Genomic DNA, 21,414 nt, shown 5'->3' with positions numbered 1-21,414 from the left:
TCCCCCCCCCCCCCAAATATTGACATGTGAGCTCCTAACACAGCTGAGCTCTCCGTTTACACTTCTAAATAAGACTAAAAGTACTTAATTGATCATTAGACTTTCATTTTCATGCTTTGGTCTAAGGAAGTTTTGACTGAGAGTGCGTGACAGCAATACCCCCCACAAATTTTTAAAAACCTGCAAAACTCACTGCCCTTTGTAGTGACTTTCTTTCCAGTCTTCGTTCCCTTTTCTTCACTGGGCAGTAGAGAAGAGAAAATGTCTTGAGTTTTATGCAAGCCTGCACGCTGCTCGAGTGCAGCTACCGCAAATCAGGCCGGCTATAGCTGAAGAATCCATCAGGTGGAATAACTCCGGATCTACTGAATCAGAAACCCGGCGTACACTGTTACTGCTGTGTTCATGCTGGACGATTACTCGGGAGGTTTTCAAAGAGCGGCCAGTGAGTTCGTCTCAGGAAGGTCTCGCACCATTGCCTGTCACGTACCCATGGTCACAGCTTACAAGTTGTTTTCAGAGCTTTCACAGCACTGCCAGCTTAAGGTTCAAATGCTTTGAACAGGACAACCCTTTTCCCCCACCCAATGACGTAAAGAGCTCTCTGACGAAAAGCTGCAGGAACACTTTTGACATTTGCCGTGAAATTTTCGCACCGTGCTTCAGCTGCATGCATGGGGTATGTTTTACAAGGCCTCTCCCACAAGGATACCTGAACAGTTTTTACCTCGCTCCTTGTTTTAACTGCTGCTGGCGCTCACCTACTCTGGTCGCAAGAAGAGAACCGACCACGGGCCAGGAATATAGCATTAATGTATATGCTGAGGCGTGGCAACAGCTTTCCCTCCCTTTCTGGCCGGCTTTCCCTTTGACGTAAGCGAGAAGCAGCAGTGCACCTTTCACAGATAACTTCAGCCGAGACCGCAGGCTGCTCTGGTCAGAAGAGCTCGTTGCCTCCCGCACCCTCCGCTTACCTGTGGAACTCGTGCAGCTGTCCTGCCTGCGAACGAACGCGACCAGAACCACAGCACAGACGAGAGGTTTCCTGGAGCCCAAGCCGCCAGCAAGGCAGAGCGCAGGGGTGACTCTTGACCGAAGATGCCAAGCTACAGCCCACCAGACTTCCGCAGCGCTGCTCCAGCCCCTCACAGGAACTCTCATTGCCACCATCAGGGCCGATTCGGCACCGCAACCAGATGTCAGGTAAAGCCTACCAGTCCGGCTGAGATGTGACTGTGGAGCCTTGGACACTGGAAGAGCACACGCCGCCTCGGCTGGAGGGTCTGCACGGACAGAGAACGCCTCTTGCGGCTGCGCGTCACTCTCGAGGGCAGAGCGCCTTTCTGTTTATTGAGATCGACTCCTCTTCTTGAGGCTTCTCTCCAAAGCTCTTTGCAAGCATCCGACGTGGGCCAGGGTTCTCTAGAAAGAGGTCAGCACCTTTCCATTCAGCGCAGTTAAAAGAGAAAACGCAATCAAACTGGAGTTCCAGGGAGCTTTTATTGAATTTAATCAACAAAATCAGGATTTTACCATTCATCTTTTTTGCACTCAGAACTCATGAAGCTCTTCACAAGTCAGTGCTGCGACGCGCATACAGCCAGAAAAAACAGTCTCAACAAAATCTGAGCTCCACTGGAGAGTTTGCCAATTACCGATTCAACAGAAAGCCAATTTTCCCCTCCCTCCCCTGAATGTTTTCAAGGACTAGTCCATGTTGTTTGCTGGTTAACAGTAAGAATACCAACCTCTTGCCTAGGGACCAGTGGATTACGACGTTCCACCTGAATTGCAAATAATTTCTTTTCTTGAAATAAAAGTTCCAGTTTCTTTCAATAAAGGGAACAGCGACTATTTTCTTCTCCTGACACCCCTTCCCCGTAATTACTGGTTAAAATACAGCAAGGCTGTATCTTAATAAACCCCATCCCTCCCCCCACCCCTCCTTACCCTTCCCTGACTTGTCTACATCAGAATTTAACAATGCTTCCACGTAGGGACGTTTTAGCAACACAATGGCGAACTGAGCAAAACCTGTAGGATAATCTGCCGAAGCCTCATTTTGAAGATCGGATGCGTGCTCTTTGGTCCAGAGACCTAGTTTATTATGAAGATAAACTGCGATTCACAAAAGATGGACCAGAAGTTCACGGCAATCGGAAAACTCCCTGTGCGGACTACTGGTGCCCAACCTTTACCGTGGCAGCCGTACCGCTGACGTTCTCGAGAACAAAACTCACTCCGTCCTCAGAAAGCAACAGCTGCTGGGCCCCAGCGGCATTACAGAGTCCAGCACCAGGACAAGAACCACTGCGACGGCAGCTCAGGAGCCATGGCATGGCACCTCTGTAACTTCTAGAACAGAAACCGAGGCAGGACAGCCATCTGCTCAGGTTTGTGTCCTATCAGTCACAAAAAAAAAAAAAAAAAAAAAAAAAAAAAAAAAAAAAAGGCATGTGAAGCATTTTTAAATCCTTGGAGCAGACACCCTCCCCCATCCCAAGTAAAAATAAAGAACAAAAGATCAGAATGAGATGATTTGATACCAACATGTACGCAACATGAATTCATGTTGAGCTTTCCTGTTCTTACCCACAAAAAAAGTCACAGAGGGCAAAGGAAAGATGCTCCCATCTCATTCTGGAAATTGAAACATGTATTTGAGACCAACCCACCCCCCTCCCTTTGGGAAAAGCCCTCCAGCAACCGCAGCACGCTCGCTGACAGCGCACACCCAGAGACCAGCCTGCAGTTTCTCTCAAGTAAGCTGGCTGAAGATTCGCATCACCTTCTTCACAGCCACTTCACCCAGCTGTGAAGCTCCATTTCATCAGATTCACGGAGCGACGCTTTTAGACTTCCGAGGGGAAAAGCGCAAAATACAAGAGATTCTCATTCATGTCATCTTTGTCAGAGGAAGTATTTGACCTAGGGCTCGTCACTGAAGGCTCCGACTAACGCATAAATGTAAAGGCTGGTACATGACCAGCAAAAACAGGAGCTCGCAAAGAATCTCAGGAAGCCAAGATTTATACACGCTCCTGGGTAGGGGGAAAAAAAAAAAAAAAACACAAAAAACCAAAACCAAACAATAATTAAAAAAAAAAGCCACAAAAAACAAAAACAAAAAAACTAGGATTATCCTAGTCCTTTGGAGCATCTTTCCATTTGCAAGATCGCATCTGTTAGAGATAGCCTACTAGCACCAAAAATAGGCTGCTTCCTTCTCGACAAGAAGCCACCTAAAAATGGTGCCCCCGATAGTTTAGGTAAGTGCCAATCCTCAATTAGAGGCCAAGTTTAAAGTAATACTTTCAAAAGTTCTGTGCTTCAAGAGGGACCATCAAGGCATGGCACCAGGCTAACCTACCACAAATCCAAGCAGAGCACACACATCTGACTCGACATTGCTATCCTGGTCTTGTTACATGTGCATGCCCTGGCAAGATACAAAACTTTTATTTACATTTTTCATGTCTTTGTTGCACTAAAATGATCCCTCTTCTGTCTCTCTGGAAAATCATACGCTGGCTGCAGTACAAGAGCAAGATTTTTACTTTTGGTCAAAGTTACCACCCGCAAACTCCCACCCCCCACCCCCAAAAAGCACCCCAAAATTGTTTACATTTAGTACCTGCCAGTCAGATGTAAGCTGTGTGGCTCACAGAGTGTCTGTGACCAAGCTCTTGAGTTTGTACTCTAGTGCAGCATTTGCTACAATTATGGAGTCACTGCTGACAAAAGAAAAAAAAAATCCCAAACACAAAAACCTTTCCATCCTGTAAAGTCATTGTCAGGAGGCACCTGGCTTCTATTTATGATCCTCAAGGAAACGGATGGTTAAGTCCACCTCGTAGTCCCGAACAATTTTACTTGAATTTAGAAAAAGTGTCAAAATGGGGAGAAATTAAGACAACTAATTCCTGCCTCAAAAGGTAAGCGAGCGTGGTGCGAGTGCAGCATCTGTATACACAATAAATGACTGAGCAAAAGGGATTGCAATCGTCCAGGTGCCTCCTGACAGTGTTGGTGAACAGGCTAAAAGGGAATTTGAAAAGAGTACGGTTTTTGATTTGTCTCACTCCTTTTGCCTGTAGATCAGGCCAAACATCAAGCATGTTGGGAGGGGCACAATTTAAAGCAACACTACTTGACCAGAAAGCACTTTTCAGCAATATACAATGCAAAATGACAGACAGCAATTCATGCCAAAACAGAGGAGATGGCAAGCAGCTTTCTGCAGCTTCTGACATTAACAGGGGTTTGCCGTTACCTGCTCACAAGTCTGGATAGAGGCCGCTCTGGGCAGAAAACACACAATGCTGCAGGAAGTAAATCAATCCCACAAAGCTCCAGAACTGTCAGTTTATGCATGTAAAGTGGTTTTCTACGGTTTCTCTTAAACCCAAATCCACGCCTTATGCATATACTGCTCAGCAACACTGACACCCACTGGATTTCCCTCACACCATGGTGGAACACAGGTCATGGCCCCCTTCAGAGCTTGTCAAGTTCCTGAAGTTTCTAAGGGGGAAATCGAAGAGCATTTCCCAGCAGGCCGAGCTACAGATTTTGAGGCCTCATAGCCCCACAAGTGATCTCTTCCGTATGAGCGGTACAGGACAGCGTTGCTAGCACCAGAGCAAACCCACCCTGACAAGGGACGCTTGCAGAGGCCTGCTCTTCACGGAGGTCAGAGCGCTTCTCATTGTTTAGTGTTGCAGAAAACTGAGCCCCTCTCATCTTTAGCTGCTCCCATAATCAGTCTAATCCCTTTAACCCCAGCAACCTTCATCACAAAAGAAAAAGTTATATATGAACCCAAACAGAAAAAAAAAAAAAAATCATATTTACAAAGTTTGTACAATATACACATCTGATTTTCTATGGGACACACTGCACCAGAGGAAAGAGGGCCATGGCTCTGAAACAAGTCTACGTATCAAGTGCTGTAACTACTAATGGAGACTCTTATGGAAAACAGTCTTTAGTGTTCTGCTAGAGCATAGGGCTTTTCTTATGGCTCCTGCAAAGGATGACAGGCTACTCTTTCCTTCTGGAGCTATGATGCTGCACCTAATCAGCCCAGATTTTAAGTTGGTTTCGTTTTAAATACAGGTATTTACAGCATGGGTGAACTGCAGATGCATATCAACTCCTCCAATTAAAAAAAAAAAAAAAGTTGAAGAAAAAAGTAGTATTACCAATATGTTTCACCTCCCAGCCCTGGGCTTGAGTACTTGGGGAGGAGGAGAGGGGGAAGAGAGGGGAACTTTGACCTGAAACCAAAAACGGCTGTTGATTCCTTGGGCTGTGTCGGAAAGGTGATGTTCTGAATGGTCTCATAGCATAAGGCACTTTGCACGAATAAGTAACAAGCTCTTTAGCTTAAAAACAGATGAGTAATCAGGGAGAAGTTGAAATGCACTCAGTCGATGGTTGAAGAATTTGAAATAGCAGACAAGCTCGTGTTCCATCAAGATTCTTCTCTTTTCAGGGTTTCTCTTCTTCCCTTGCTGCCCCTCCCACCCAAAGAAAAAAAAAAAATTTAAAACCAGCAGTTAGTGCAACTAATGTTCAATCAGCACACAGTGCAAACAAGTGGAAAAACAAAAAGACATTCCTCCTTTTATCTTCTTTCTTCCTTGCTGCCAAATTTAAAAAGAAAAAAAGGCCGAGCTCTTTAGTCTTCATAGTTCCGAAATGAAAAGACGAAGAAAAACCCACAAAGAGAAGGGTATCCCCAAAGAAACGATGTGTCACAGATCTGGATCAAAGGGCTTCACCTTCTGGCATGTGTAATCAAAGCCTAAAAAAAAAAAAAAAAAACACACAAAAAAAAAAACAACCACAACACCCACAGTTAAATCAGTTCTATGCAAAACCAAAACGCAAGTAATGAATCACACTGACTATCTAGCAGCTCTGGAAAAGCAAAGGGCATTTGGAACAGCTCAACCTCAACCACAGCTTCGCGGAAAGAGGTGCTGCTAACGCCCGGCTATACCTATGGAGCATGACTACCTACTGGTTTCTTGTCCTTTAGGAAGTGGCAAACAGTTCTCAGGCAAGGTCACAGCATTCCCCTTAAGGAAGCCACCCAAGAGCCCTTTCTGAGTTCATCGCCTGGGGTTTTTTTTCTTTATTTATGAAACATGGAGAAAGCTCAGCCAGCAAAGCAGAGGCTGCAAGTCAGCTTGGTGTGACTGGCCAGGGCTATCCTTGAATGAGTTCAAAGAAGGGACAGAGGTTCATTTTAACGCTATCTAGCAGTCTGCTTCTATGGCTGCCTTTTTTTTTTTTTTCTTTCCTGGTCACCCAACAAGAATTTCAGCAGCTTCATTGGGATTCTCTTTCTAATTCATAGTCTCTGAGAAGAGTATACAAAAGAATGACTTCCAACCCAAACTGCATGGTGCCTGATCTCGCACGATATAGCACCTTTACTAAAACCAGATCAAACATCATCCTGTAGCTGTTTTGCTTAACTGCAATCCAGGGCGAGCTCTCTTCTTATAAAAGGACTCAACTCAGCAGTTTTTCCCTAGGCAACGATCAGAAAGGGCACGCTTAGGGAGTCTCCGACAGTGAAACCTCATTTTCTTTTAAAGCTATGTAGACGACCTCCAGTGGCAGCAAAGACAAATTACAGCTTTGCTACCTACTGTGTTTACTTGCAAGAGTTCTACGAACCAAACGATGCAAAAGACGCAGCACCCTTAGCTTGAACCTCTTCCTTCTAACTGGTGAGATGCTTAGGCTCTTCTGTTGGTGCTCTGTTCTCAAAGCTATCCGTTTTCTCTCCTCACCTTTTTGAGGACCACCTTCCTCTCTGCCCTTCACCAATTTCTCATTTTAGCTGAGCAATACAGAAAGAATCCCTTAGGCTACCAAGAGCCACCTTGGCCTCGCCAAACACCATTCCCCACTCCCCCTTTTCCCCCATTTGTGGTCTCCTTAGCATATGGTCAGCATTTCAATTAAAACAACTAAAAATTACTCATCCTCCCCTCCCAGCTGCAGCACACCCACAGAATTCCTTGCACTGGCAGTCTATTTCAAAACCTTGTTTTCACATTCAGTGCCTCTTCAGCACATCGGTTTCCCTCTTCCCCTGTGGTAACATTCACACATCAGCTCTTCTTTCATCCAACACAACATCTCTATTCAGGAAGGCACTTACATACGCACACGTTTACTGTTTCTCATCTTCTACAGGTTCACTGTGGTATTCTGCCACATACAGGCTCTTGTCAATGTTGCTTGGTATGGGTTTAATTTCAGTTCCCAACTGCTCCTCAATACTTTTCAGGTTGAATCGATCATCATAGGTGATCAAGTTGATGGCCAGGCCAAGATGACCAAAGCGACCTTGACAAAAAAAAAAAAAAAAAAAAAAAAAAAGGAAAAAGAAAAAAGACTGAGTAATAGAAGGCTGATTGAAAAAGTCTGCAGACTGCAGAGTTAACAACATCGCTCTCTGATGACAAAAGCAAATCCAGACCCCACCACAGGTCTCTACAACTTTCACATCAGTTTTTGGTACGGAGCTTCGTACTGTTATAGGAATAAGAAAACCCAGGAGGTTCAAAATGCTCTGACCGAACCTCCTCATTTAATTACAGCGAAAAGTCTTCCACTACTGCATTATGCATGTCCAGCCCTTCTTCAATAAGAGTTCTCGAAAAAGCCTGAACTACAAAGTTCAAGTACACTGAGTTCCTTTGTTCACTGCCTTTTTTAAGGGTATACTTTGCCAATGTCCAGACATTAGAAACATATCTTGGAGCACATGCAGAAGGAAACTACGCTTAAGACACCACAGAAGCCAAGTTTTCAGTATAGAATTTTCCCAAACTGTAAACAGGAGCATCAGTATGTCTCCTGAGATTAAAGCAAAATCTGCCTTTTTTTTTTTTTTCTTCATTTGGCTGTTCAGGCCAGTTCTCTTGAGAGAACAGCCCTTTAGTCAGATATTTGCAAGGATAACCATCTGAGATGATATCCAAAAATAAATTTGTCAGAAAAATCAAAGCTAACTAAAATAGTTCTCAGATACAGTAATAAACAACAGAAGCCAAAGAAACATCACAGTCATCAGCAAAGTTGTACCTAAAAGATGTTTTTCCTCTCACCTGATCTGCCAATACGATGGAGATAAGTCTCTGCCAGCTTTGGGAAATCAAAATTTATCACCACATTCACAGCTTGGATATCAATACCTCGGGTAAACAGATCTGAAAGACAAACCAAGTCACAAGGAAAGTTAATTTCAATGAGATCAAATGCTGACAGTATTTCGCATGGAATGATTAACAACGATTAACATTGGCTTGGGCTAGTTTCCAGATAGAAGCTTCCCTTGTATCAAAGACCGTTTACATACAATTCTGTTACGGCTTCTTCTTGCTCTTTATCCATTATAAACATGAATAATACAAGAAGAACGACCAAACACCAGATCTGCACATCTATGCCGAAAGAACAATTAGCACGAAGCTAGTTTTTTTTTCCACCTTAGACTATTTATGAGCAGGTCGTCTTATAGGAGCATCTCCTCACACATGATTGTGCATTGCCAATGTCACAACAGACTTGAGATCCAAACTACATCCCACTAGTTCAACTATTTTTCTTCTGCTTCTAGCAATTTTTGTTAAGGCGACCCAGACACGTGTAGTGATCAGCAGACACTGCCACGGTACTGCCCGAACAGGCTGTACAATGGAGAGCTCTGATCATACACAGGCCAATCAAAACTATAAAAATATTTAGATGAGCTATAAACATCCAAAGACTCGGCAAAACTTACTTGGGTGATCCTAGCCCCAGTTCTACCGATATTTTGTAAAGCTTACGGCCCAGCAACTCGGGAGAGCACTCACGTATGAAAACATACAGAAAACACAACCAGTGCAGGAATACTACCACAGTAAAATGATTTGTTAGCAAGTTGCACCCTCAGTTTGTCACAAAAGACAAAAATCTACATGCCTAAAGGAGTGCCGCACCCCACTACACGCAGGCTTGACAAAGACATCTTACCAAAACATACTGTTTTATTACAAATCGAGTGATCTGTTCTGCCTGGGCCAACGGCTAATCCACTTTCTACCACAACCTTTAGAAACGGGGAAATGTTTAGGAACTCTTACCAGTGCAAACAAGATTGCGGCATAAGCCATTTCGGAAATCGTGGAACACACGATTGCGGTGCTCCTGGAAATACATAGATATATCAACACAAAGCAAAAAACAAACAAACAAAAGAAGCACAAACAGCTGTGACTCTCAGATATGTTCAAGTTACAAACACAGAACTTCAATCGTGAATTCCTGCCCCTCGTCATTAGAGAACAGCCGAGTCAAACAAAGCTGCTAGTATATACTTTTTAGCACTTCTTACCCATATGTTCTGAAGAACTTAGCAGAGGGGCCCTTGGTACCACTTGTAGACAAAGACACTTAACTGACTGTGGTTTTAAAGCCTCCTATAGTTGCATCAAAGCCATCTCGGAACAGGAGTATCTTAAGCTACAATTACGTGAAATGTGCATCAAGGAAGTTAAACTGCTGTTTTGACCATTCTCTTCCCCCAACCCCCTGCCAAATTCAATGCATGTTTTATTCATTCGCTTAAAAACGGAAGTCGTCGGTAACGTCATTTTCCAGTAGGGAGTATTTTTCACTACCGATTCAGAATTAGGGGTGGGAGGAGTCAATTGTCTGTGAAAACTCTCCTCTCACAAACGAGTCACTTTGGGCCACGCAAAGATTAAGTAGTATCACTGTTAAGGAGTGAAATTAACAGTGGGAATGAACAAGTTGAAGGTTAACACACTCACACACACCCACACACCCCTGCATTTTTCCACAAAGATCATCTACTGCCTGATCAAAAGCATACAAAGGCACCCATTTGCATCTCTCTCTGTTCTCAATACCGACACCGCTTCTATTTCTGCTTAATTAATTACCGGTCTGCATATGGCCCAGCAAACATTGGCATTACCTGTCAGTTCCATGAACAGCAATCTAGGTTTCCTCTAAAGCTTTCATTCAAATTTGTTCTAGCTTACATATAAAATGGAAAAAATACTTCAAAGCGCTACTGTTTTACATGCGTCACTTCAACCTTCTGACATCTTTTAGTACACTTGCTGGAAATTACGAGTATGAAGCTCGAGGACATGTGAGCTAACGTACAATTAACAGAAGCCTCTGCACTAGCGAAGCTGCGTTGGCATTTTTCATCATCTACATCGAGGCCACAGGTGCTCAGTCACCATGCACCAGTCGTGGCTTTCGCCAAGAGGTTTGATCAAAGCCACCTCCCTGACTTCTCAAATCCCCCTGAAGTTACAGCGCAAGATTTACCGTTTGCAAAGCCACGGAGGGCACTCAGTCAGCTCACTATTGGGTTTTTTGTCCTTTGTTTTAAATCAGGCTCGTCTTCACCTGTGTCAGTTACACTGCGTGGTCTCCCATAGCTCGCCATGCTGGCAAAAGCAAGGCAGCAGCAGTAAGAATCATGCCTTCGGGCCGCAGCCTGTGCTTACACTGGACTAATTAACCTGACCTGAAGTCCTCTTAAATACCAACTGACTAGCTACACTGCGTAGTCTGGAAAGACGTTTGGGGGCAGGGGAGTCTAAAAACAAATCGGCAGCAAAGCAACACATTTCAGTTTTCAAAGAACATGCAAATTTAAAGCAAGCATGAGACTTAATTCAGCTATGCAGTAAAGCTTGGGGTGGCGTGGAATAAACAGCTGTAAACTTCATACTCACCTGCCTCATTTTAGCATGGATATAGAAGCAGGAATAGCCCAGCTGGGAGATCTTTTTGGCTAGCAATTCAACCCGTTGAGAGGAGTTGCAGAAAATGATCGACTGGTTAATCTGGAGCTGAACATATAAGTAGTGTGCTCAGTAAACGCAGCATTTTACTAACAAATGATCCAAGGCATAAGTCTAAATCCCTTCCAGAAAGAAAGCAAAGCAAGTATGCTGCTGGTAATTTACACAGTATATATTTTTGTACAAGAGACAAAAAAACTAACAAAGTTCTATAACACAAAGGTGCGCGTCAAGAAGTACGCCTTTTTAGCTTCAGCTGAACAGCACATTTTGACAAGGAAAAAGTGTCCTTAAGCCGTCTTTGCCACCCTCGGTCTTATTCTTGGTTCCGAAAGGAAAAAAGCTTCTGTATGTTCTTGACCCAGCCCTACTGCTTACCCTGGAAAACAGCGTATTGAGGCAGTGCACTTTCTGACGCTCGGTGACATAGGCATAGTACTGGGTAACTCCCTTCAAGGTCAGCTCCTCCATCAGATTAATCTCGTAGGGTTTCTGCAAATGGGAATTCTGAAAAACAGAGATAAAGTGGGCATGCAAACCAACATAAGTACTTCCCACCCTCTGGCACATTTAACTTCCTTCACAGCAAGGATGCACTACCTAGCCACTCACTCTTCATGCTATACACAAAACAGACAGGGCGCGTAAAATTTCGCAAAGGATTACTTATAAATCCCAGGCAACCGAGCAGGCCAAACAGGAACACCCTCTGGAAGCAAATCAGTGCAGACGGCACATAACTGATGTACAAAGTGGAAAACAGCACCTTCTAGGCAAGAACTGCGCACACCTAGCTTTCCCATTAATTGCGGGTCAAAAATTATTTTCAAACTTCTGTCCTAGATTTAGGCTGATTTAGATTAAATCGGTGAAGTTTGAATGCATTAAAAAAAACGAGCTCTAACAGCTATGCACCACTCACTCACACACTTCACATGCAATGTCACCACCATCATATGTATATGAATACATCTGCACTCACCATGAACTTCTGTACACTCAAAGGGAAAGTGGCTGAGTAGAGCAAAATCTGTCTGTTTTTAGGTAGCGTGAGAATAATGTCTTCCATTATTTGAACAAAATCTTGAGACAGCAATTTATCTGCCTGCAACAAGAGAAGTAATAAAGAGTAAGTTAAATTAATGGGGCAAGATTTCAGTCTTCCGGTAGTACCACGGGGGGGGGGGGGGGGGGGGGGGGGGGGGGGGGGGCGGGAGCGGGGGTGACGACACCAAAACAAAACACCAGGAGCATTCTCCCTGCCCTTACAATGGGACCGTCCCCTTTGGAGTACACAGCACGCTCCAAAAGATGTGCGATTTAGCTGCTGGAGACAGGATTCATCAGTAAACGGAAGTTTACCCTCTCCTGTTTTTCAGCACTTTGATTTAAACAGGATCAAATTCAGGAAAAAAATAAATGAATCTAAACTGGAAACAGTTATCAGGGTTGCTATCAGAGTCATCCAAGAGCTTTCACACAATAATTTTCTCAACCTCTCACTCAGAAGCCTGTACGCTATTGGATGTTCATAAATTAGTTTTATATACAATTATGTGGTAAGCACAGCTCGCTCATTATAAACTGAAACTAAATGAAATGCACTCCTTCATTTCAGAAAAGACTGTTAATCTATTCTTCAGGAATAACAGAGACGACAGGAAAAGGAAATCTTCCTAGGTTATTTTCTTAAAAGATTCACGTGCAGAAAAATTCTTCTACCAAAACACCCTCTCAAAAATACTGAGAAATGGATAAGATGTAACCTCATAGTGTCTCTAAGCAAAGTTTTTGATTTTCTGCTTGCATAACGAGGAGACTCGCTGAGCCACATCATTGCTTTAGCTTGGTGTTACAATCCCAAAACGTTTAACATGAGCAACTTGCCTCATCCAATACTATCATCTGGACATGCTCAACTTTTGCTACTCCTTTCTTGATGAGATCGAGAATTCTCCCAGGGGTAGCTATCACCACATGCACTGTAAGGTTAGAAGAGCAAAAAAAATGGTTAAGGTGACTAAAACAATGTTTCCGGCATTCGTGGCCGTGTTTCACACAAACAGTTTGAGAGAATAACAACAGCATACAAACAGCGAACAAGACATATTGTAGTCTGTTCCGTAACAGGCAAACAATAACAACAAGCAGAAATTCCACTGCCACACTGTAAAAGCCACAAACAAACAGCAACTGTAGCGCAGCAAAAGCACTCCGACCTGTATCATCAAGCCTCATTATGTCATCTCGCAAATTGGTTCCTCCTGTTGTTGCCATCACTTTGGCACCTCCCATGTGTTTGCTGACTTGGATACAGATTTGACTGACCTGCAGGGCTAGTTCACGGGTGGGAACAATCACCATTGCTGAAAAGTTAAAAGCGGCAGTGTGAGTTACTAGTAACACACCATACCTTAACCACTAATCCTTAGAGGAGACAGAGACTTTATGAAAGTTGTACTTCTATGGTTTTGCAGTTCCACTCTGCATATCCTGAACAAGACCTAGAAACTGCTTACGACAAGGCAAATTCTGTGCCAGGGTTCTTCATCCCTTGATATTCCCTCCGCACGAGTCCCCTGGCCAGCACACTCGCCTATTACTCCAAATCCACTTTCCAGGGCAAGACAGTAAAGTCCAGAAGATGTACTTCCATTTCAAGGTTTTGAAAGCAACTGTGGGACTTACAAAATTCCCCCTCCCCTCCACCACTCCCCAGTAAGTTTTGTTGAAAGCACAAGCAGATAACCTACGCTGCTCAATTTCATTGACCAGTTTTAGATTCGAGTCTGCTAGATAGCAACTGTTACCATTACCTGGCTGCAGCTAAGCGAGATCCATCTCAACTGACCTTGTATATTGTCCTTCTTTAAGTCTAGCCGTTCAAGTAAAGGAATGAGGTAGGCTCCACTCTTGCCTGTTCCATTTTTCGCTCTAGCCAAGATATCCCTACCAGATAAAGCAATGGGGATGCTCTCCTCCTGAAATGCAATGACAGACAATGCATGAGCAATCATAAGCCACACTCGCTAAACAGGCTGGCCAAATTTAACTCCCCTTGCTAACAGTATCACGTGAAATCCAATTGTTTCATGAACAAAATATCCTGCAACCACAAGCACTGCAGACTCACAGCAGGAAGGAGTTAAACCTATCAGTAAAGAGCTCCGCAACAAAGTGATAGCTCCGCTCCCCATATCCCACCTAAAAGTCTTTATCTTGTCTGCTCAGAAGAGAACCAGGGATCAGGTACCACAGCAACAGTAAACCCGTAATGGACACATTAGGAAAAAAGTGAAAAATCAGGGCAAAAAGCAAAGAGACAATGACAGTCGCTAGCAAACTCCTCCTATGGAAAAAGATACCCACCTATATCTTAACATCAGAACCACCTCAGCCCACGTAACTCAAACGTGCATGCTCCTGTGATATAGTTCTCATAAAACCAGCAGGCTCTCCTTTTGAAACTTCAGCCATTTAAGCACAGGCCCCAGGTATTTGTCTCTTTACTGTCTTTTACAGCAACACATAAAGAACCCTCAGCCTTTTGGAAAGGCAGCATGGTTAGATTCGGTTTTAAAGCAGACAGATTACCTACAAGCCAGAGCTTTCTCATGCCTTAAGGAGATAAAGTGGCAGAGCTGTGTAAATGATAATCCTCCAAAGAGCAATTAGAAAAAGCGTTCAACCTCCCCGCCCCCCTGAAGTTTACACATCAACAGTTCTTAATAGAACAAGCCTTAAAAGTAAAAGCAAGATGGAGGGTCAGAAAAGTAAACTTGCTAACATTTTAATCTCTCTCCCATAATCTCCATTATGCTCCTTCCAGATGCTTACGATAAAAAAAGCCAAGCCTGTGTGATAAAGCCATAGTTATCTTTGGAACAACTAAAGGTATGCAGCCTATGGTAACTCAGTTTTCCAGAAAATGTACAGAACAGCCCTGTTCTCACTGGGACTACTTATGTGAAGGATGTGACTGAACAGAGGATTAACACACTAATACCTCCAGAGTGAAAAGGAAAATCCAAGTTAACTTCTCTAAAGCATAGGTCAGTCCTGTCTCTAAGTCACCCACTGCATGACTTAGTGATTTAGTCAGGCGTTAGAAATTTTCTCCTTCCCCAAAGGGCCACCAAGTTCTACCGTTCACAACCCCAGCTTTCCCAAACCATGACACAAGTATCTGATGTTTAAGCACAAATAAGAATTTCAATAAATTTATAAAAATTAAACGCTGCTTGTAGGTAGTATGTTTGTAAACAACCTGTATAGGAGATGGTTTTTCCCAGCCCATTTCAAAAATTCCCATCAGCAACTCCCGTTTCAAACAGTAATCTTCAAACTCGTTTCCTTTTGTGGAGGTCACGTCCTGGGTAATCAAAAAAAGCACATCCATAAGATCAGGTCATACAACCCGCAGCCGTAGATTGGTCTGACTCAATGAGAGACTGCCTATGCAGGAAGACCACAAAGCGCATTCCATTACTGTATAGGAGTTCCCACCAATCTGTGCGATACCATACAGCAGAGAAGGAAACGTCAGCTCTCTCATAACCAAATACAGTACCGTGAATACACGCTGACATCTTTCAATCTGCCTTGCAAGAGACACTGACAATCAGTCCCATGCTGTGACACTAATAAAGTAAGAAATCCACAGTAAACTCTGTTTTTGAGCTTTGCAAGAGCAGCATCTCTCCCAAGCAATTGTAGAACAAATTAATTCTTCATTTAAAACAGCAACAGCTGAACTACTTTTGAATCTTTGCTTAGGACAAATGTTTTGCCACTGCAGCTTCTCCCACATCTTTTATTTGATATTTATTCCTACAATTCAACCATCCTTACCGAAGTTTTAATTCTCAAATCCTTTGGAGGGAGTTTTAAAGTCTTCTTCCAGTCATCACCAGGTCTATAGCAAAAATAAAACAAAAATTTTAAAAAATTTAAAAAATCTGGTTTAATAACTTCATTTTGCATTTTTGTTTTCTTAGATACAGTGATGAACACGTAATATTTTCACCTCCTGAAAGCTAAAAGCGCCTACACATATGAGCTCAAGTCTTCTCTGAGCTAAGCAGGATGCAACAGGCAGGAAACAGAGAAAATCAGCAGTCTGCCAAGCGCACAGAGAATTTGTGAAATCTTTATCCAGTCGTGATTCAAGTCCCGTTTTTAGGGCACTGAATCAATCCAGTAGAACACAGATTTAAAACTGAGCAGTGACTTAGTCATATGACAGAAACTGGCTATAATAAATCCACACGAGAATATTTCATCACTTAAAAAAATTCTCTTGCCCAGGGAACATCCATTCTTAATCCGTGAGCAACGCGAGAAGATCAAAAACAGTTCTACAGAGAAAAGTAAGCACACACTCCACTTGTTGACCAGTCATCTTTTGCTCTCTATGAGATTCAGACACCCATCCTCTCTTGAAAGCCACTGTACAGAGGAGAGTAAGTCCTTCTCTTCCCCAATCCCAGGAAATTACGAGTGAATCTTGATGGGTTTAACTCATCAGTTTCGCTAGAGTAACCCATTAAAAAAAACCAAACACACACAAAACAAGAAAACCAACAAAAACCAACCAAACAAAAACAAACAAAAAATGAGTTAGGCAAATTTTAAGAACCTGGGTATTCCCTTATGCACCCTCTGGTGACAGCTGGCATTTCCTTCACAAATAATTGAGTAACAAAGCAAAAGCGAATGTTGTTCAGGGGAGGAGGAGCCACGGGGAGAGAAAAAAAAAAAAAAAAAAGGAACACGCTACCGTACCATCCAAGTTTTTTACGTCTTTCAGAATTTCCAACCAGCACGCTCGCGTTTTATTAGCACACTTCCAAAACCAGTTTGATGGTAGGAGGGTATCATAGTAGTACCGTATTATCTCAGCTCAGGCTTTGACAAATTAAAGCCGGAGCGTTACACTGAGGAGAGCAAGCGCTGCTATTTAAGACCAATGACAAAAGATAACCGACTTCATAAAGAATTTCTCACCATGAGAAAGAACTGCAACTAACAACTGAAAAAGCATACACAACTGGACTGAGACTAGGTGGCATTTCTTCCTCTGTCTTAAATTGCAGTTCAGTTCCTTCCCACTCCCCAACTTCCCTCTCATACCACTCGCAATGAGCAAAGAAAACAGGATGCTGCTGCTGCTGCTGCTCAGCGGGCCACCTCTGACAAGCAGCTACGCGTTCTGAAAAGCAAAGCGTCGAATTCGATTTTCACAATGAACGCGCTGCAAAGATCACTGTTAGAGAGGAGCTCACGCACGGAAAAACAGCTTTCTTTTCATAACGCACATCACAGGATGCTTCTAACGGCCGATGTCATAAAACAGCAGAAAAAATCTTTTTAAAATGGGAACCCAAGAACGCTTTCCCATACGTGACTTTCAAACGTTCCTTTTGTGGCAGCTGATACAAACACTTACTTGATAGCGGTGGTCATGCTCTGTGCTTGCTGTTGAGTGCCGTTATTGATTGTGTTGGCATTTTTCAGCTGGTTCATCTGTTGCTGAGTTTGTGTGCCTCCACCTCCTGGGCCCCCGCTGGGTTTTACAGGGCCTCTCAACTGCCCATTCTGACTGGATAGACCCATTATAACAGGGTTCTCTGTTCTGGCCGTGCTCATGTTTGTATTTTTAAAGATGTCTTTTTAGACTTCAAAACTTTGAAAGTCAGTACAGAAACTGTAATAACAGTTTATTAGACTCTCCAAAACGAAGAGATAAATAAGTCTTGCTCAATATATGAGTCCTTTATTGCAATGCAGGCAAGCACCTGTAAGTCACTCAAAAGTAAAGTAGTAACTTGCTCTGATGCACTGTGGATCAACTTTTTTTTAAAAAAAGCCCTCTAACAAAGTTGAGTCGTATCAGAATTCACTTGCTTCAATCTGAAAGAGAAGCAGACAATAACAATTAGCATGTGGATTTTCGTCTACGTAAATCACCGCAGCAGTTTACCGTTGTATTTTAAGAATCACTTCTTCCCAGGCAGCATGCAACAACGGTACTCGCTTTTCTGTTTTCTCGGTGATAATTATCGAGGTACACGTGAAACCTTTTTCCCCTTTCTATAAAGCTGCGCCCACCACCTTCAGTCACCAAAGATAATTTTCTCAACATCTGTACCTTCAGCAGCCTTCCAGTGAGTAACCGCTTGAAAAATACTACCTGTCCCCCCCGAAAGTAAACGTGAATTATATCAATTGCTTTGCCAGTTCTTGAAATTCCCCCACTTCTGGGACACAGCAAAGCAGCCCTAAAATGCTAAGCAACAACATTACACACAAGTTTATGAGAGGAAGCAAGACCACAATATCGAGTGGACATTCCAGTCAGAACTGACAAAACCCTTAAGTTATTCTGATCGCCCTTTTCATTTCAAAAGGCAAATAGAAATTACATTCTCTTTTTAATTAAAAAAACAAAAACAAAACCACAACAAAACCACAACAAAACCCAAACAGCTTACCCTCCTCCAACCCAGAAGTTAGTTCAACCAGCTTACTCAAACTTTTAAATTGGATATTGATTTAACACCATTCACAATAGCGAAACTAACGATATCATCAAGCTGAACTGACAGCAGCTTCCTGTTTTGTTAAGTCTAAGTGACCGAGCCTAAACTGAAGCAGTGAGTAATATACATTTGCACTAGATACCTAGCTTCCTGCTTATGTGTTCCGCGTGACGTTACCTGCCAGCTGTCAGTAACAACTCATATTGCGTTCAAAAGATCACATTTTGTACACATGACTTAATATTGACACCACATTTAACAGAAAGGTTGGCAAAACTGTGAAGAGAGAATACAAAGTCTGCACCTTACATAAAGTAAGCAACGGACCAGAGCTGAAGAACTCGTTACGCCAATATTGCAGACCCCAGACATTCCTAGTCCGAAACCTTCCGGAAGCAACAGAAAGTAGGCTTGCCTGTACAATTTCTCATCACCACGCATCTGCATCTTGGGAAAACGTGAAGGAAAAACCAGCAGACTACTGCTGCCTACCTTCAGCGTCCACAAAAAGCATGCGTTTCCCCAGTGAATAAAAGGCATGTTCAAGAGCATTTGAAGAGGACAGAAGAGGAATTCAGACTCTTCCTAGACTTCCCAGCTGTTCCCAAGCATGTCAATTCTAGCTTCATAGCAAAACTTTAAAGTTTGCAGAACTAGGATTTTTCCTGCTAGTTATCTTCCTGAGTGGAAGCACTATTTCAAGGCGTCTTCGAAGAGAGATTTCTCCTGCCCATTAACTTTGTAAAAATCGGAGGAGCCACAAAAGTAACGAGGGCTGCCTAAAAGACCCGGATACTAACGCCGAGGAGTTCCCCAATGGTGCAGGAGACGGAACCTGCCAGTCCCTTAGCCTCCCTCGTTCCTAACTACGCTTTAAAAGGGCAGAGATTAAAGGAGAACGCACAGCCTCATCGAATCCAACAAACCCCCCCCTTCCGAGACGAGACGCGCCACCATTTCGCAAACCGGCGGTCCGATGGAAAAAAGCCCCCCCCCCCCGCGACACCACTCTCCTCTCCAGGCGCAGACCACGCAAGCGGGCAGGCGGTCCGGGCAGCCGCCACTAGACTTTTCCCTTCCTCTGCCCGCAGCCAACCCCCCCCCCCCGCGCCTCGGCAGGGCAGGGCCGGGCCGGGCCGGGCCGGCCCCGGCACAAAGCGGCCCCGCAGCTCGCCCGGCCGCAGGAGCCCCCGCGGTGCCCATTGTTTCCGGCGAGCCCGGGCCGCACTGCGGCGTCACCCCCGCCGCGGCGGAGAGCGGCGCGGCCCTTGGGTCCCGCGGCGGGGCCGGCGCCGCCCGCGAAACGCAGCTGCGCCACACCGGCACCTCCCGCCTGCGAACAATGGAGCGGCCCCCGCCCGCCGCCCCGGCCGGCGGCGAGCGCCACCGCGGCCCCGCCCCGCGGCCCGGCCGCCCCCGGCCCGGCCCGGCCCGGCCACGGCCGCCCCCGCCCCGCTCGCGGCCCCTCGGTGCCGCCAGGCCCCGCTCAGGCCCCGCCGCTCCCGCGGCGCGCCGCAGGCCGCGAGGCTCGGCCGGGCGGCAGCGGCCCCCCCCGCCCCGCTCCCGCGGGGCTGCGCCCGCCCCGGCGCCCTGGCCCGTCCTCACCGCCACTAGCCGCGCTCCCCCCTCGCCCCGGTATAAAATCCTCTCGCTCCCCCTTGGTGCCTTGTTATGGCGACTCGACGCTCCAAGATGGCGGCTTCCTCCTTCCTCCCGTGCGCCCTCCCCCTCCCGGCAGGGCAGGCCAGCCCCGCCCCGCACGCACGACGCAATCACGCACAGCCCCGCGCGGGCTGCCCCAGCCACGTGACCGCGCGCGGCTTGCGCGCGGTGCCGGTTCGGGCCGCGGCCGCTCCGCCGGCGGGGCGGGGCGGGAAACCTCGAGGCGGGAGGAGCGGCCCCGCGCCCGCTGCGGGCGCTTCTGGCCTCCCTGCGCAGGGCGGGCGTGCTTGCAGGGGGCGGGGCTGCTGCCGTTCCGCTTGGCCCGAAAAGAAGACATTTGCGAGCCGAGGCAGCCGCGTCCTCTCTTAGCGCCGGGGCGGCACTGCTCCTGCCGCCACGGAAGCGCTTCTGCTGAGTTACGGGTCCCTCAAGCCACGCAGAGTGACACAGGTGGAAACCACCGGCGCCGACGACTTCTCTGGCTGGGAAGCGGCACGCGGCTCGGACCTCATAGGGAAGCTATCGAACACATTCCTGCTTCCCGAGAAGCAGCTGGGAAAGTTAACGCGACTGCCTTGCGTAGTCGCAGCAACACAGCTAACGCGAACATAAGGGTAAAAGACTGACTCCCGCAGCATGCAGGAGTCAACCACCGAGCATGACAGCTTGGAAACCGTTCCTTTTCAGATAGCTCTTACTTATACAAGGATTTTGACAAAGCTGAGGCACAACAGGAATGGAATCATAGAATCATGGAACCGTTTAGGTTGGAAAAGAGCTTTCAGGTCATCGAGTCCAACCGTTAACCCAGCGCTGCCAAGTCCACCACTAAACCACATCCCTAAGCACCACCTCTACACGGGATGGGGTCTCAGCCACTTCCCTCGGCAGCCTGTTCCAGTGCCTGACAACCCTTTTGGTGAACAAGCTTAAAACACTAGCCTAAAAATGCTGGTAATTCCAAAACTCTTTTGCAGGCAAATTTTTCTTCAAATGTTTTTACAAAACAGGCATAAAAAGACAGGAAAATCCATTTGTTTCCCCTCACATCGCCGTTTTTTCCTAGTTCCTCACATCTACGGCTGCCTTTGGATTGTTGTTTACCCCTGCCCTCAACACCAGCCAGATCAGCACAGCCTTGTCCTTCATTTCTTTCTTTCGTTCACTCCCAGGCTACCTGCAGCTCTGCTGGGGGGCTGCTGCCGTGTGCTGAACTGCCGGCCCTGGGGGCAGAGAGGTCGCCCCTGGTGCGGAGCCCCCCTTGTAAGCCTCTCTCGCACCCAGTGCATCCCTCTTTCTTTCTAACGCTTCTGTGCCAAGCATGGCAAGAGAAAAAGGAACCTGAAAAGACA

At 45.4% G+C, this 21,414-nt stretch overlaps 1 protein-coding gene across 6 annotated transcripts; it reads right to left on the bottom strand.

Annotated features, from left to right (window-relative positions):
* Window positions 1-224: 224 nt before the first annotated feature.
* DDX6 (DEAD-box helicase 6) lies at window positions 225-20,118 on the bottom strand. 6 transcript variants are annotated; one of them, XM_082330737.1, is made up of 17 exons: window positions 20,006-20,118; window positions 17,308-17,771; window positions 15,711-15,774; window positions 15,127-15,231; window positions 13,711-13,840; window positions 13,079-13,225; window positions 12,743-12,841; window positions 11,842-11,960; window positions 11,238-11,366; window positions 10,791-10,907; window positions 9,156-9,219; window positions 8,136-8,237; window positions 7,184-7,371; window positions 2,789-5,809; window positions 2,241-2,402; window positions 975-1,440; window positions 225-479 (listed from the first exon to the last, which is right to left on the bottom strand). In XM_082330737.1, exons 2-13 carry the CDS (start codon window positions 17,505-17,507, stop codon window positions 7,196-7,198), a joined length of 1,452 nt encoding a protein of 483 aa, XP_082186863.1. In that variant the 5' UTR covers window positions 17,508-17,771; window positions 20,006-20,118; the 3' UTR covers window positions 225-479; window positions 975-1,440; window positions 2,241-2,402; window positions 2,789-5,809; window positions 7,184-7,195. The 6 variants fall into 6 exon arrangements, with proteins under 6 accessions (XP_082186863.1, XP_082186865.1, XP_082186866.1 ...); XM_082330740.1 differs by lacking the exons at window positions 225-479; window positions 975-1,440 and having other exon boundaries at window positions 1,951-2,402; window positions 2,789-3,041; window positions 3,635-5,809; XM_082330739.1 differs by lacking the exons at window positions 225-479; window positions 975-1,440 and having other exon boundaries at window positions 1,482-2,402.
* Window positions 20,119-21,414: the final 1,296 nt, after the last annotated feature.

This window comes from Platalea leucorodia (assembly GCF_965183815.1).
Source record: "Platalea leucorodia genome assembly, chromosome: 20".
In the NCBI taxonomy this organism is placed as follows: Eukaryota; Metazoa; Chordata; class Aves; order Pelecaniformes; family Threskiornithidae; genus Platalea; species Platalea leucorodia.
Note: the sequence above shows the minus strand (reverse complement) of the source record. Positions and strands in the feature narration are given on the sequence as shown.